The following is a 16,445-nucleotide window of genomic DNA, read 5'->3' on the forward strand; positions in this document are numbered from 1 at the left end:
CACTGAGATATGTGCCTCAGCAATGTGATTTACCAGTTAAGCCAGTGTTTGACTTCCAGTGCCCAATCAGAAAGCAAAGCATGCTAAATACAAGATGTCAGTAAAGAATATCATGTACTGCCACAAACAACTTCTACCACTTGAGAAACCAGTCTACAAATATGGTGCCAGCTTGACACTCCAGTACAGACATTACTAAGTAGAGGAACTGACAGTATGACATCAGTCCAAAACACAATGTAGAAATAATCCAGTCTGAGACAGATTTAACTGCCCTGTCTCAAAGCTAGGGAATTCTGGGAATTGTAGTTTTATGAGACATTTAGCCTTCTTTGTCTAAAGACAGCTCTGGTGTCACAATAAACAACAATCCCCAGGATTCCCTAGCACTGAGCCAGGGCACTTAAAGCAGTCTCAAACTGGATTATTTCTGCAGTGTATTTTGGACCCTTGTAACTGACACCAGAAGCAGTAAATCAAGTAACTCCCAATGCCTTCATCAGTAAAGCCATCCCTTGGATGCACAAATACAGCTTCCAATAAGTGAGAAGTGAATGTATATTTTCAAGGACTTTGCCTGCTTTTCAAGGTCAATTTTAAAAAAGGCGTTCCCAGGACCAAAACCCTTAATTTTGCTGGATCTACCTTAATTTTGCTTGATTTTTCCCATTCGAAGACTTCCATTAAAAATTGCAAGATAAAAAGAGGAGTGTGTAAAGTGAAGAATGTCAATGGGCACCTGAGCTTTGACACCACATAATGAAGAATCGAGACATACAAGAAACAAAATTAAGAGGCTTCAAGACAGTTGCCAAGATTAAGGCCTGCCAAAGACAATTGGAACATGCTATAAATAAATGTCTGAGCATTAATGTCCATTGCATAAACTCATCCTAAGTGGCACTGGAATCCTGATGGCAGGTGCCTAATTGTACTAGGTACAATGCACTTAACTATCTTGGAGACAAGATATCTGCACGATATGCCTGTTATTAATTTTATGGATGAAGAAAATTGAAAAGTTTAAATCTTTGTGAAACAAAAAATAAAGAAGACAGGCAAACTGCTCCTGGATGTTTTATATACAAAGGGTGTTATGGAACTATGAAGGCTGGAGTGATCATATCTGTTATCAAGGCACAAAAATATCCATTAACAGTTTAATACCACTAGCGAAGTACCAAAGTGGTTGAGACAAAAAAAATTCTTCGCAGAATTAATTCCTTCTTTCAAAAAGAGATCTAGATTTGGAATAATAGATTAATGGTAAGAAGAACTACACTGGCCTTACCTCTGACACAAGTCATCTACTTGGAGTAAGCACTAGTTGCCTCCAGGGGCATGGCCTGCAGCCTATATAACTCTAAAGTGTTATATAGCAGCACACTAAAGCAGCAGCTTTGGGCATCTGGATGGTGCTTTATGTAATTCAGTGGAAGCACTAAATTATGGGAATGGCTAGTTGAGAGTTTTAGCTGTCTTCTGTATTGTGTTGCGTTGTACTGTTGCATGTTGAAATCCCTTTTGTAGATTAGAAATATTTTTATATTACTGAGTATATATGAGTAGTGAACCAGCTGCCAATGAGAGTGGCAGCTGTAAGATTGGGTAGTGGTGGGAGAACAGCCTGGTGCCATCTAGATGGCTATAAAGGATCACATTAATGTGAGTAGAGTTATGCTGGAGTAGCCAACTACTTAGTTCTGTTAAGCCAGTGTGTACAAATTGGGAACTATTGTCTAGTGGTTTTTAGAGTTGTGTTAAAGTGTTTTAATTCTCACAGTTTTTATTGTTTATTTTAAGTATAAGGACTGAAGGAAATGGAACGGCAATCCAAGCTGTCCAGGGCAGAGGGAGATATGGTGAGAGTAGGGTAACATTTTGATATAGGGGAAGGAGAGAGATAACACCTGACTTACCTTCCAATCACATTGCCATCCTCAGAAGCTGGAGAGTGAACCAAACCACCCACAAAAGCTCACCTTGCTCCTGTATAATGCCAGGTCAGTTAAAAATAAAGCATACATAATCTATTATTTTCTCAAGGATGAGGAGGCTGACCTGGCATGCTTCATAGAAACCTAGCTGTGGAAGGATAGTGGCCAGACACGGGTGCCAGCTCTCCCAGCCAGGTACTGTGTTGGTGAGAAGGTGAGGGAAAGGGCAGAGTAGCTGGGGTCTATAAAGAACATCTCAACCTGACCCGGTTACCTATTAGGAAGCTGAATCACATTGAGCGGATGTATCTGAGCCTGGTGAACAGGAATAGACTGGGAATTCTGTTAGTGTACTATCCCTGGCTGAGTTCATGGAACTGGTCTCGGAATTGGTGTTGGAGTTGCCTGGACTTTTGATTTTGGGCGATTACAACATCCAGTTTGAGACCAGTTTGTCAGGTGCAGGTTGAGAGTTCAGGACATCCATGACAAACATTGGTTTCAGAGCCCACACATACATCAGGTCAAACCCTTGATACTGTCTTCAGCTTGGATCATACAGATCTGTGGGCGGAGATGATTAACATCTCCAAGTTGTTATGGACAGATCATTTCCTGTTAAGAGTATCTATCCCTGCAGGGGTGGTGGACCTATTTAGATGGTCCACCCTTTGAGGCTAATGCAGCCTTTAGGATTCCACAAAGCCTTGCAGGGTCATATGGCTGGTATCACTGACAATCCTGTTGAAATCATGGTCAGTAGATGGAATCAAGACCTGACTAGGGCTATAGAAACAATCGTTTCCAAATGTCCTCTCTGACCCATTACTAACCAGGCACCATGGTATACTGGGGACCTCAAGAATCTGAAATGGGAAGGACAATAACTGGAATGCAGATGGTGGAAAAACCTTACTTCCATCCAATAAGACACACTATAGAGCCGTAATGGCAAACCTATGGCACATGTGCCACAGGTGACATGCAACACCATTTTGCCTGACACAGGCTAGGGAGAAGGAGGAACGGGCATGTGTGTGCCCATTCCTCCTCCTCCGTGCTGTTTCCCAGCCTCCAGGCCTCTTTACTTTGAGTCTGTTAAGAGAGAAATAGTGTAGGTCACTCTTCCACCATCATTCCCAAGGTAGGTTGGCAGCATCTACCACCCTTCCCAGTGTTAGGGTTGTCATTCTACCTGGAGATGCTGGCGCGGCAACACTGGAACTTGCACAGCTGTAAAATGAGGGGGCTGGGTTTTTAATTGTTCCAGGGCTCCAACCATTTTAATCCAGTACTGCATACAGTGTATACTTACACTGGAATTCATTGCTGCTAGAGGTAGTGACACCCATCAGTTTGGATGGCTTTAAAAGGGAGCTTACCATAGATAAATCCAAAGAAATCAGTTCCTATATATGACCTCCAGTATCAAAGGTGAAATACAAGATTGTGGGTATGGTTGGATTCATATTCTGTGGGTAGGCTTCCTATAAAAACTGGCTGGCCAAAATATGAAGAGAATGTTGGACTAGATAAGCCCACCATCTAAACCAACATTGCTCATCTTATATTCTTCCCCAGCAATTACATGGATAAATTGACTATGAACATACTGAACACAGCTCTGTTTCAAGATGGTGAGTTAACATTCTCATCCTCATATCTTTCTAAAACAGGTTCAACCTCAACATTAAGAACTTTCTTACAGGAAGAGCTGTTTGACAGTGGAATATGTTGCCTTAGAGCAGGGGTAGGCAACCTTTTTGAGCCGGGGGCCGGGTTGCTGTCCCTCAGACAACTGGGGGGGCCGAAGCCAAAAAATAAATAATTAAATATTTTTTTAAAAAATTAAATATATAAATAAACCAGGACAAATGTAGGACAAAATTTTCAAATAGAAGACACTTTTTTTTTAAAAAAATGGAGGACACGTGAAAAAAATTGCTGATTTTAAAAAAAATGTTAATATAAATGCATGTTTCTGAGGCTTCTATAGACAATTGTCCCCCAAAGGCCCCAGTGGCAATCGGTGGCAGGACCAGGCCGGGGGCCGGTCCCAAGGCCTTGCCGGGCCGCATCCGGCCCGCGGGCCACAGGTTGCCTACCCCTGCCTTAGAGTGTGGTGGAGTCTTCTTCTTTGGAGGTTTTTAAACAGAGGCTGGATGGTCATCTGTCAGGAGTGCTTTGATTTTTTTATTCCTGCATAGCAGGGGGTTAGACTTGATGGCCCTTGTGTCTCTTGAGCTCTATGATTCTATGACTCTATAGATGGCATGATAAAATCTAATATATTCCAAAATATTGCCAGCTTTATTTTTTCAGTACAATACAAATTCTTTCCCGACAGGTGTATTCTGATAGAAATTCATACTACTGTTCTGCCGCTGTTGTCACTGTTGTTGTTGTGTGCATTCAAGTTGTTTCCGACTTATGGAAACACCAAGCTGAACCTCCCATGGAGTTTTCTTTATATATTAATTATTCCACAATAGGACCTAGTGGAGTAATATTCCAGCAATTCTGTGACTTAACTACACTATTTTAGCCCACTACTCTACCATAAATTATATTAAGTGCTATCAGTTTTGACTTATTCAACAGGGTAATTCTTATACAGAAAATGTCAACTCGTGTAATCATCAAATTGTAAAAAAAGGACGATTGTGTCAGTTGATCCTGAATTTTTGACAGTTTAACCTCATAGCTGAACATTCTTTTATCCTGAGGCTTCTCCTTAGAAGTGCTCAGAAATGTTCAGCTCACTAGAAACTTCTACAAGACTTGAGGATTTAAAACACAGTAAAATGGTTTTCACAACTGTACATTTATTGTGCAATCAAACAATCTACAGAATATCTTTTCAGTGTCTAGGAATGAGATACCATTTTGATAACTCAAGTTTTTTAAAATTTTTTAGAAGTTTTAAAATTTTACTTAAATATAAATAACAGCCAGCTAATCCTCTTGCAGGTAAAGCTTGGACCATACATAAAGTATGAAATATGTTTCCTTTTGCCAGATGCAAGAGAGATTAATAAGATAAAAGGCAACTCTTACAGAAAACATTCCAAACTTCAGAATGTGCACGATAGTCTGTCATAACAGAAATACTCTTATTAATGATATTTATTTTCATAGTGATTTATTACTTCCAACCCCACTGTGTTTGCTTGGCCTTGGATATTTTTGAGAACAAGAGTTAAAAATGTAAGGCTCACAAAAATGGCATTATGTAGCACTTCCAGCATAGAAGATGGGCTAATATTCTACAGAGGTATAGCCAAAAACATGGACGAAGTTTTGCCCTGCTATCTGGGGAAAATGTGGCAGAAACACCACAGGAGTTTGTTCTCCAGCTTTATTTGGCCATAGTTAAGGATAAAGGTGGGAGATTGTTTTAAAGTTGTGGTGACCAGCATACAGACTAAGAATTCTCTACCATTCACATAATGCTTGACTGCTCCATAACATAGACTACACAACTTCCAATTTAAAGATCACTTTGTACTATTTCCAGAGAGGTAGTTGTGTTGGTCTGTTGGGGCTAAAAACAACCAAACCCTTCTAGCATCTTAAAGATGAACAGATCTGTTAAAACTCCAATCTGCTTTACAGACAGAAGGTCCCCAGTTCAATCCCAGCCATCTCCAGTTAAAAGAATGTGATACAGAAATCCTCTTCCTGAAACTGGGGAGAGCCACTATCAGCCAAAGCAGACTGTTCTAATTTAGAAGGACAAACAGTTTTATTTGGTGTAAAGAGATCATTAGCAGGAGATGGACAGACCAGTGGAGAGCAGGGGGTCTTGTAGATGTCTCATCTGCAGAGTCACCATATGTTCAGATTGACTCTAGGGTGGTTAACAAACAACAACAACAAAAAGTACTTGCTATGTTTCTGCCTGTCATTCAGGCCTAATGGCAATGAAATACAAGAACCAGTGACAATTCTCTGGGATATTTAAGGTAGGCAAAATTAAAGTGTATATGCATGAATGGGCACACAAACACATATCTGCCATTAAATATAACGTTATACACATCTCATGAAGTGGAATGAATTCCACAAAGAGTTTCTGTTACCATAAATCAGCTTGTTATGTTGGTGTCACAAGCCTTTATTGTTCCACAGGACATGTCTTGTCATTTTTGGCCTCTACTAGCATCAAGAAAGGTCAACACTTATGACATTTCAAGGAAGACAGTTTAACCATAGTCTCTTTTTAACTCATGCAGGACAGAAAGCATCTGAGGACCTGACCTACATGATTAGGTAGTGACTTCAAAAATGGCAAAGTGTGATTCCACTTGTCAGCCACTTGGACTATCATTCAGGTAACACAAAGAATCAAAAGATTAGTTGTGTACAACACAAAAGCTTAGCTGCCCTCAACAAAGCTACATTTCCAGAAATGCACCTACCTAGTAACTGCACTCCACGTGTGAGTCCATACACATCAATCAAAGCCCACAGTGGTTCGGTGGTTCTTACCCCACTGAAGAACAACATGGCAGCGGAGTCATTAACCCGATAAAATACACGTCCCTTTTTGTCCACCCAGAATGCTATGATATTTCCTTCATTTGCAAATTCTTCTGGGAGAGCCTTGGCCCAGAATCCACTCTGAGAAACCAGGTCTGGACAGGCATACTTGGGCAGGGTTTCCGGGTTAATCCTAGAGGGATCCTTGGAGGTAAATCCAAGTCGAAGAGCCCCACTCCAACAGCACTGCTTCTTTGTGATCTAAACAAGAAGGAAAAGGCAACAAAATCAGGAAAATTTTCTTGCATTTTTCATTAGAGGACATAATGTGTCATGATGATATAGAATAGGGGTGTGTACTAAATGAATGAGAGCCAGAATAGTGTGGTGATCTGAGTGTTGGACTAGGACACTGGTAAATCAGAGTTTGAATACCCACTCAGCCATGGAAACCCACTGGGTGATCTTCAGCAAGTCACACTCAGAGGAAGGCAACGATAAAACCCTCTGAACAATTTTTGCCAAGAAAGCCCCATGATAGGGTCACCTTAGGGTTGTAATGAGTCAAAAATGTCTTGAAGACATGCAATAATAACAAATGAATCCTTGTGATAATGGGGTGAGGATTTCAGCATATGTGAAAAATGCTGGAGGCCTGAGACAGCTGTCCCTCTACAAGAAATACTGAAATACTGGATATTACTGTGTCATGGGAAGGAGAGCTGTATAATGAATTTTATTAATGCTTTGTAAGTAATGTGAAGATTTGATAAAATATGTGGAATTATCCTAGAGCTTGAAATATTACTTTTTAAAAGCACATTTTGCACATTACTCAATGCAGGATTATTTTTTTTTAAAAAAACAGTTTATTATTTTTATTGGGGATTAAGTTGATGAACTACCTATTGCCTTTCTTGTTCTTAGTTTTCACTGCTGGAGGAGGGGAAGAACCCTTAAAACTAACAATAGAATGGCATAAAAACTGCCAAATTTCTGTGAAAATAATTGCAAAAATGTCCCTTTAAAGTAACAGTAACATATCAAAGTAACTAGAAAAGTTAGTTATTGCATCAATAAAGACATTTTGTTACTACAGTGACTACGTTCATTTTGTGAGGTGATTTTGGAGTCACATTTCTTTATCAAAACCTGTGATTTATATCAAATAGCTGCATACTTTGTAACATAGGGCCTGAACAGACAGGCGAAAATAAAGCTGCTTCAGGTCACTTTGGAGGAATTGTGTTTAAATGATGCATACATCCTAAGAGTCCGGGAGCCGCACCAAAGCCAGGCTCCAGTTCTAAGTCCAGTCCAGCTTTATTTTGGCCTGTCTGTCCAGGCCCTTCCAAGCTTTGGGTGCTCCAGTTAACACAGTGACATCTAGGAGCAATCATCTGAAGTTTCAAGGTTATCCTCACCCAATACCTACAACGCATCTTTCTAACTGTCCTTGCCTGTCCCTGGGTAGACATATATGTAACATAATTGATATATGGTGACCATATAAATTGAAGACAGCTATGATGGCAACAACAAATATGGATATGTGACTCAATCAACCATTCCTTGGGCTTCCTGGAGCCATGCTTGGAACTTCACATGATATACCAGAAGAGCTGTATGTTGATGGGCACCCCTTTCAAATGCTATGTGAACTGCTGGCTGTCAGAAGGAAAGGCTGGCAGGACATGCAACCTTGGGACTGGGAAGCACATAGCCAACAAGATTTTTGTTATTGGAATAGAAAATTCCTCTCCTCCTCTCTGCTCCTTCCATCTATTGATCTGACACATGGATGGGCCCAAGTGAACATCCCTTTTTTCTAATTCATTTACACTGGATGATTATTCCAAAGGCAGACAGATGCTGCTTGAGCAAACCAGCCAAGTCTTGCAAAAATGAAGGAATTAAAATCCATTCTTCAGAGGACAGTGCCAGAAAGCTGAGTGCAGCCTAAGCAAGAGGTATTTTAAGAACTCTGCAGTCCTTCAAAACAGAAAGAGAATGTAGTGCACAAGGGAATTTAATACTGAAATGAAATCACAGTAATCTGGTACTGCAGCTGTAAACATTTGAAGACAGGAGAAGGGCTGCATCAAGAGTTTTGTGAACTAGAGTTCTAGACATAATTGTAATAACAGCAATATTTAATGGCAGAAATAAAACTGATCAAAGACTACAATAATAATGCCCTGAAGAGTTTACACGTAGTAGTGTTTCAAGGATTTTATTTTTATTTATTTATTTAAATTGGCTACAAATATTTTGGGAGAATATACATTTAGCAAATGTTTTTATTTTATTTTATTTTTTGAGGATTATAACTCTGAGAATGTCTTAACCAGCATGGCCATACTGGTACAGGGAACTTGGCTATGACCACAGTCAAATTTTTGTTATTGTTGAAGCATTGTTCTTCCAAAATCAGAGCAATTGACTACTGTACTCGTGCTTCCACACAGCATTTAACATCTTATTATATCCTCATTTACATCTTGTGAAAGCAAAGATAAGTTGGGAAAGCATTTTTACTATACTTTGCACTCCTGTGGGCTGCACCAGAACAACACCAGAAGTGACATTACATCACCTCCAGCATTATGTTTGGCTGATTTTGATATTTATTTAGTTAATTTATATCCCTTCTTTCTCCTCCCACAGGAAACCCAAATTATAACTTTTTTAAAAAAAATTAGTACAAAAGTTTTAAATACAAACAATTCTGTTTAAAAAACACAAAGTTAAAACAATTTAAAGCAATAAAAAGCAGAATCCTCCTATTTATGAAGTGTGAGCTAAATCTGGTTAGAACAAAAGAACTATGTTTTGCAAAATGTTAAGCATTTTGACCATCTGAGGCAAAAAAAAAAAAAAAAATTAGCCAGGGAAAACTTTTGTGAAATATTTGGTTGAACTAGAAGCTTGGGGTGTGTCCTTGAGGGACTTCACAGCTGAAAAGATAGTTGGGACAGCCTGCAGGTCACATTTTCCGCACCCAAGTTTGAACCTGCCCCCCAAACTGCAGCTTTATAGCAATGTCTATTCAGAAGCTTTGAAATGTTTCTTCAGGAGTAATCCCCATTCAGGATAATGGGACCTTAACCTAGGAAAATGAACTAGGATCTTGCACCTCTGCCATTAAAAAACAAAACAAGACACCCTTCACAAGTACCGTAATGAAAAATGCCTGCTCTTCCATCCAGGGCAGGGCAGAAGTGAAAGGGCAAGCAGACCTCTTGTCAGTCAGATATTCCAGGTATGTACAAAGCAAGTGGCTTCCAGGGAGGTGAGAAAGAACATTTCCTACCCCATCAAGTCCAGATATAAGGCACTCCCTTCTTCTGCCACTGCTTTCCAAAATTTGAGGGGTACCTCAAATGTCCATGCACAAACCATACTAGGTGTCCTTGGCTTCATGTTCCCCATTCCTCAAGAGTAGAGTGGCAATTCATAGTAGCCAAGGAAAAAAGGCACTGCCCACAATGCCATTTGTTGGAAATCAAGCTGAGACCCAGTTTCCCCTCCTTGTACTTTCTGGCCATATTTTTTATTCTTTTTCCTCCTGAGCCCTGAGAAACAGGATGTTAGGGGCCTTAGAGGCAAGGAAACAGAAAGGAAAAAATTAATTAAGGAGGAGAAGATGGCAACACAGAAAACATAGGAGAATCATAGTTTTTTGTGGGTTTTTCGGGCTATGTGGCCATGTTCTAGAAGAGTTTCTTCCTGACGTTTCACCAGCATCTGTGGCTGGCATCTTCAGAGAATCCTCTTTTGCAGATCCTTCCACCCTGAGGCCTGCCATTAGCAACAGAACAATACACATGCAAATCACTCCTGCCTCTCCAGGTCACATAATATAAATACCCAACTCCTTTCCAGACAAGCATTCTCTGAAGATGCCAGACACAAATGCTGGCAAAATGTCTGGAAGAAACTCTTCTAGAACATGGCCACATAGCCCGAAAAACCCACAAAAAACTATGGATGCCGGTCATGAAAGCCTTCGACTTCACACAGGAGAATCACTAAATGCACCTGAAGTGGTTTCACTGCTGTCCCATTCTTTCAACAATAACAATGAACGCTGTATTTTCTGTAGGCTGAGCAAAACGTGACAAAAAACCATCTCACCTTTTCATAAAAGGAGAGTGAAAGACAGCAAAGTATAGTCTTACTCTTATAGAACTTCAAAAATGTTATGTTAATGCATGTTATTTCTTGAAATCAGCATTAAATGGATAATAGGATATATTTAGCTGAAGCACACTTTCCTCTACTTCACCTGTCAGTCTGGCTACAGCATCCTTTAACTTGATAGTTTGGCTGCAGCTAAATGCAATAAAGTGAGCCAACCATAGTAAACATACAAACAAGGAAACAAAGGCTGTAGTTACCCGCATTTTTAAAACCACCGTATTGTTTATAGCACCAGGGTATTGTTGTTTTTTATTGCAAATTCCCAGATGTTACTGAGAAAAAAAAAAGAAATGTCAGCACACTATTATTGGCTTTGTACACTCTCTTATCTACACATGAAGCATGTATGTAAGCCAATAAAATGGGCAAATAAAACAGAACACCAGACACTCCAACCATGAATTGTTAAAAGCAATATTGTGCCAAGTGGAAGGGTGGGGAAACACACAGAAAGGAAAGGCAGCACACCAGATCAGAGCATGTGCCACAGGATTTCAGCCAGGATACAAAGAAACTGGGGTAGCGGGGTGGTAGGGAGCTGATTTACAGTTTCATATTTCTTACTCTAAGGCATTTGCACTTGGCCACTGTCATATGCCTCAAAAAGAGTTAATGGGTGGATAGTATAAAACATGAGCACAATTGTTTTAATTATTTGGGAGCTGTGTGTTACAAAACAGTTCCTCCAACAACCACCTACCTGTTGCTAAGGCGAAATTCCCAAGGTGATTCTTACAAGCAACATTAGGTTTTATCTGATCAGAAGGGAAAAACTGATCCTCTCAATGTAATTTGATATAGCAAAGGCCAAATTAAACATTTGCTTGATGCACAGCTTGTGGCTAAATAAATTAAAAGCATGAGGCAGGAAGATCCTCATTTGCAATCAGGTCATGGGAAGTGGAGACTTATATTTTTCTTTTCCCAATGCAAATGGAACAAAAATCATTCCTCTACACACTACAATGCCTAGCAAAACCTCCTATTGGTAGGAAGGAATGGGAGGCTTCCCCTAAGTGTTCCAGCTGAAATGGCTTGGATCTCAGATACCTTAGGGACTGCCGCTCCTATGCCCCAAGATCTGGTATAATAAGAAAGTACCAGTTCTTGTGAGAGCCTGGGATACTGTATCAGTTGGGTTCCCACAAAGCAGCATAGCAGGAAAGACATTCACTCACCTTGAGCCTGACTTGCTCATAGATAACAATGGGTCTGTTGCTGAACGTGATTGCATTGCAGAAGGAAGCTTGGCGCTTGACCGCCTTCTGTGTAGTGTCCATGATGATCTGTGAGCCCTTGGTGTGGGGGTGGAAAAGCAGCGGGCTGATTGAGAGTGCTCCACACTGTGGGATGGGCAGGCAGTGCTTCTGTTTGTGGTGACATCGGTGAGAGGAGGCAGGAAATGGTCCACCTATGGAGTCTGCAACAGAAAAGAAAGAAGACAAAAAGTGAGATTTTCTTTTTTAAATGTTTAAGAAAGCCCTACTATGAAATCTATCAATGTTAAGCCATGAGGCTAATTTACAAGAGCCCTGCAGGGTAATCTTTTAAAGATAAACTCTGCCTAAGTTACCATATATAGGTCACTTAAGAGGACAATTCCATAAACAGACGTAAACATTGAAGGGTATGTGTAAATGACATTGTGTATGTGATATTAAAGAACTGGGTAAACTCAACCAAAAGTGTCATTGGGGACACTAGAGCCCTACACATAATAATAAGATTCAGTAACAGAATCTGGAATGAACAGTGCTAGGACAAACAACCCTAAAGAAAATAACAAACACAAAGGAAGGTGAGGGAACACAGAGAATAAAAACACAAAATAGCAATGAACTGACAGATTCCCCTCCCCTTCAAAAAACATGGCATGCTGTCTTTTGCCCTTAGCTTGGCTACAGGGTGAGAAAATGAAATCAATGGATTTAGAACCCATAAGTTTGAAAGCCATTTCATCCTTTAGTGGGACTCAGGTGCAAGAAGGAAGAATACTAAGATCTGGAGCCTCATAAATATAGGCACACACAAATGGTGAAGGTTCTCTCATGCATCCCTTATGGCATGGAATCAGGCTTCCATTATAGGGCAATTCTGCTGAGATGAATACAGTCAGAATGTGTCAGTGCTCAACAAGTGGTGATATTCTGTATGAGTATACAAGAGAACAGATCTATATGGTCAAGGACAACAGTCTGGTAGTGTAAGCAAAAAAAGACCTGGCAAAAGAGGTTTAACTCCAGAAAGTAGAGAAAGGTAAAAAAAAATCGACAAAAGTTTCAGGTAACATGCCAGGTGAACCCTGTAGGTGGTGACTCTTGGTGACTATAAATGTGGACTCAGTTATGAAGAGTGGTTTCAAGAATTGCCAGCATTCCCAGAACAGTGTTCAAAGAATACCAGAATTCAGGGACTATTACGGGGAGCAGGTAGAAGCACAAAGGGAACAATGACCTTAGGGATGCTCAGAATGAGAAAGTAAAAAGCAGTTGAATCATGAGAATGAAAAGGAACTTTCCAGAAGTTTTTTGCATTCCAGTTTCTTATTTTAATTTAGGCAGGTTGGTTAAGTGTTACAAAAAGCATGCTTCCAGTTTGGTAGTGATTCCTACATCAAAGTTCCTGAAATACCTTGATACTTTAACCAGCTGATCTTTCTTAAGGTGGAGGGCTTTTATATTGCACCATATTTCCTGTGCTGCCCAACTAAGGTGATAAAATGGAAGTCTAGAAGATATTTGCATATTGCAGAAGAGCAACACCTTTTAATTACAGTAGGAAAAAAAGTCTTCAATTATGATAATGTCAGCTTCAGCTATAATAAAGGAGGGTAGCATAGCGATTAATATCCGGTTCTTGTTTCTCTTAACTGCTCAGGCAGCCTTTTCCAGAACAGAACATACTAGACAAGGAACAAGGTAATTTGTTCTCAAATTCAAAATACAGAATGAATGTTTACATGCTCTTGCAGCTGGTTTCTCAGTAACAAGCTGCTATGCAAAGCAATCTTTTTACTATCAAAACTTGTTGACCATGTGGATGCAAAGTAGACTGTGGAGGGTGGAAATACAAACCAGGTAAAGTATGCAGGGAAGGGGGATGCAGAGTCGATCATTATGTAATGGATGAATGGAGTCTAAAATCCAACAACCTTCTAAATACATATTCTTTTTATTAAGTGATGGGTAATGGTAGTCTTCCAGATGTTGTAGGACTGTAACTCCTAGAATTCCTCATTGCCAATGATAGATTGAGCTGTTTGAAGCTGCGGTCATCTAACATTTGAAGTGTGTTGTCTACCTCTGCTTTATGGCATTCTCTGAAAGCTCAGAAAATGTTTCTACTTTAAGGCAACATCTTCAATGGAGTACGCTGATACCATGTACTAAGAGAATGGGTGGTGTGGTGTAAGAACCACAACAGCTCATTTGTCTCCTTTCTGACTGATTTTAGAAGAGAGTCTAAAGAAGACTAAGGCCTGTTACAGACAGCCAAAATAAAGCTGCTTCGAGTCACAGTGGAGGTATGGTGTTTCAATGATGCATGCGTCCTAAGAGTCCAGAAGTCGCACCAAAGCCACACTCCATCCCTAAGGACCAGAGCGTGGCTTTGGTGTGGCTTCTGGACTCTTAGGACACATTCATCATTGAAACACCATATCTCCACTGTGACTCGAAGCAGCTTTATTTTGGCTGTCTGTAACAGGCCTAAGAGAGTCTTCAGGTGTTGAATTAGTGTCCAACAGAACCACAGATTTATTCAAAGATCATTATGGATGTAGCAGAGTACTACAGTGTATAAAGACTCTGTACAGATGCTTTCAAAAGAGTTGGATGTCAATGTCAGTTTAGGTGAATGAGGGCAGAACTTTAAAAAATCTTTGAAGAGCACTGGAGTCAGAGTGGAAGAAGGGATCTGTGATCGTAAAGGAAGTAAATAGCCAACCCTAGCAAGGGGAGCTCCCTATATTTTTGGTTTATAATGTCCATCATCCCTAGCCAATATGACCAGCCTGGCTGCGGATGATGGGTTTGTAGCTCAACACATCTGAGGGATGTTAGGCTGGGGAAGACTGCAGTAAAACAAACAGTAAAACAAAGATGACCAAACAAAGCAAAGGAGGATTATGTCCCTCACTTCCACAAGCTGAAGCAGTCTTCTCTAAGCCAGCCTTTGGATATAAATACAGGTCAATTGTTAAGAAACAGATACTGACTGCAAAACTAGCTTTTGAGCACATGGCCCTGAAGTGACAGCACAGTCTTCATAGCTGGGAAGATTTAAGAGCAGCAGAAATGACAGAAGTGTAGCAGTAAGATGAAAGGCAGCCTTCCCTGAGGAACAGGGTCAGGTTGAATGAGTCATTTAGCTTTTCTTCTGGTCTGTGGCTTATAAAGACACACTGCAGTTCTGTCATTAATGCCATTTTGTGTAACAGTTTTGCATTCTTTCTTTATATTAATATAAGTCTGATATCTGATTATTAAGAAAACAGACAGGAAAGCCCCTCCAGCCAACTACCATGCATTCAGAATGAATGTTGTGGGGTGGACAGTTGCATGGCCAGGCCTTCCATTGATAAATGTGAAAGTGATGCCTTAGGCAGCTTATTTTCAATGCCAAAAAAGGGCAGCACATTTTTGTTATTTACTTTGTTATTATGGTGTTTCCAATACCAGCCATGGTGAGAGGCACTTGTGCAATTTACTGTCTCATGAAGTTGGATGGATTTGGGCACTGAAATTTTACTGAAGAACAGGAGATTTGTTCCTCTGCTTTATGCAGCAAAATGTCATGGGCCCTCGTTGTGGACCCCACAAAATCTATTTATAAACTAGAATATTTTTTTAAAATCCATATGCACTATAGAATTATATAGAGTTGGAAAAGACTAGAAAGGTCATTAATCCACCCCTGCCATGCAGGAATATGCAACTAAAGTACTTCCAAATGATGGCCATCCTACCTTTTTTTAAGAACTGCACAGAAGAAAAATCCACCACACTCTTCCACTAACAAACAGTTCTTATAGTCAAAAAATTCTTCCTAATGTTTCAGTGGAATCTCTTTTCTTATAATTTGTATCCACTGTTTGTGTTCTAGTCTATAGCACAGTAGAAAACAAGCTCACGTAATCTTCCATATATTTAAATATGGCCATCACATATTTAAATATGACCATCGTATCACCTCTCAGTCCTCCCACCTCCAGGCTAAACTTATCAGGCTCTTCCTTAAAGGGTTTTTGTTTACAGACCTTTTACCATTTGGTCACCCTCCTTTGAACATATTGTAGCTTGTCAATACAGTCGGCCCTTCTTATACACAGATTTTTTATACATGGATTCAAGCATCCATGGTTTGAAAATGTTAAAAAAAAGTATAAATTTTAAATATCAAACTTTGGTTTTCCAATTTTTATAAGGAACACCATTTTGCTATGTTATTATATTTAATGGGACTTGAGCATCCACGGATTTTGTTATCTAAGGGGGATCTTGGAACCAAACCCCAGCATATAACAAGGGTCCACTGTATCATTCTTTATCCTGTGGTGCCCAGAAGTAGACACTGTTTATCCAGAACAGGATAGAATAGAATATGTATTGTAAGCACCCCAGCCCCAGAATTCAGAAATCCTATTGCCATATATTTGTCAAGCTATACATCCTGAGACAAATTTAGTACTGCGCTACATTTATATTGATTTCCCTCAGAAATTCAACATGCTCTGCCCATTTTTAGTTTTAGATAACTGCTAAGATATTACTGCCGTAATAGAAGCCTTTCCCTTTACAGTCCAAATTAACATATATTTCCTGG

General features: G+C 39.9%; 1 protein-coding gene across 3 annotated transcripts in view; it reads right to left on the reverse strand.

Moving 5' to 3' along the window:
- Nucleotides 1-16,445, reverse strand: part of NEURL1 (neuralized E3 ubiquitin protein ligase 1) — a 185,142-nt gene that overhangs the window by 47,558 nt on the left and 121,139 nt on the right. For all 3 annotated transcript variants that reach the window (XM_042461067.1, XM_042461068.1, XM_042461069.1), the window contains 2 exons: nt 11,801-12,042; nt 6,359-6,680 (listed from right to left, as the gene is read on the reverse strand). In XM_042461067.1, coding sequence (XP_042317001.1) covers nt 6,359-6,680; nt 11,801-12,042 — 564 coding nt within the window. The remainder of the gene's footprint in view (nt 1-6,358; nt 6,681-11,800; nt 12,043-16,445) is intronic.

This window comes from Sceloporus undulatus, chromosome 3 (assembly GCF_019175285.1).
Source record: "Sceloporus undulatus isolate JIND9_A2432 ecotype Alabama chromosome 3, SceUnd_v1.1, whole genome shotgun sequence".
Classification (NCBI taxonomy): Eukaryota; Metazoa; Chordata; class Lepidosauria; order Squamata; family Phrynosomatidae; genus Sceloporus; species Sceloporus undulatus.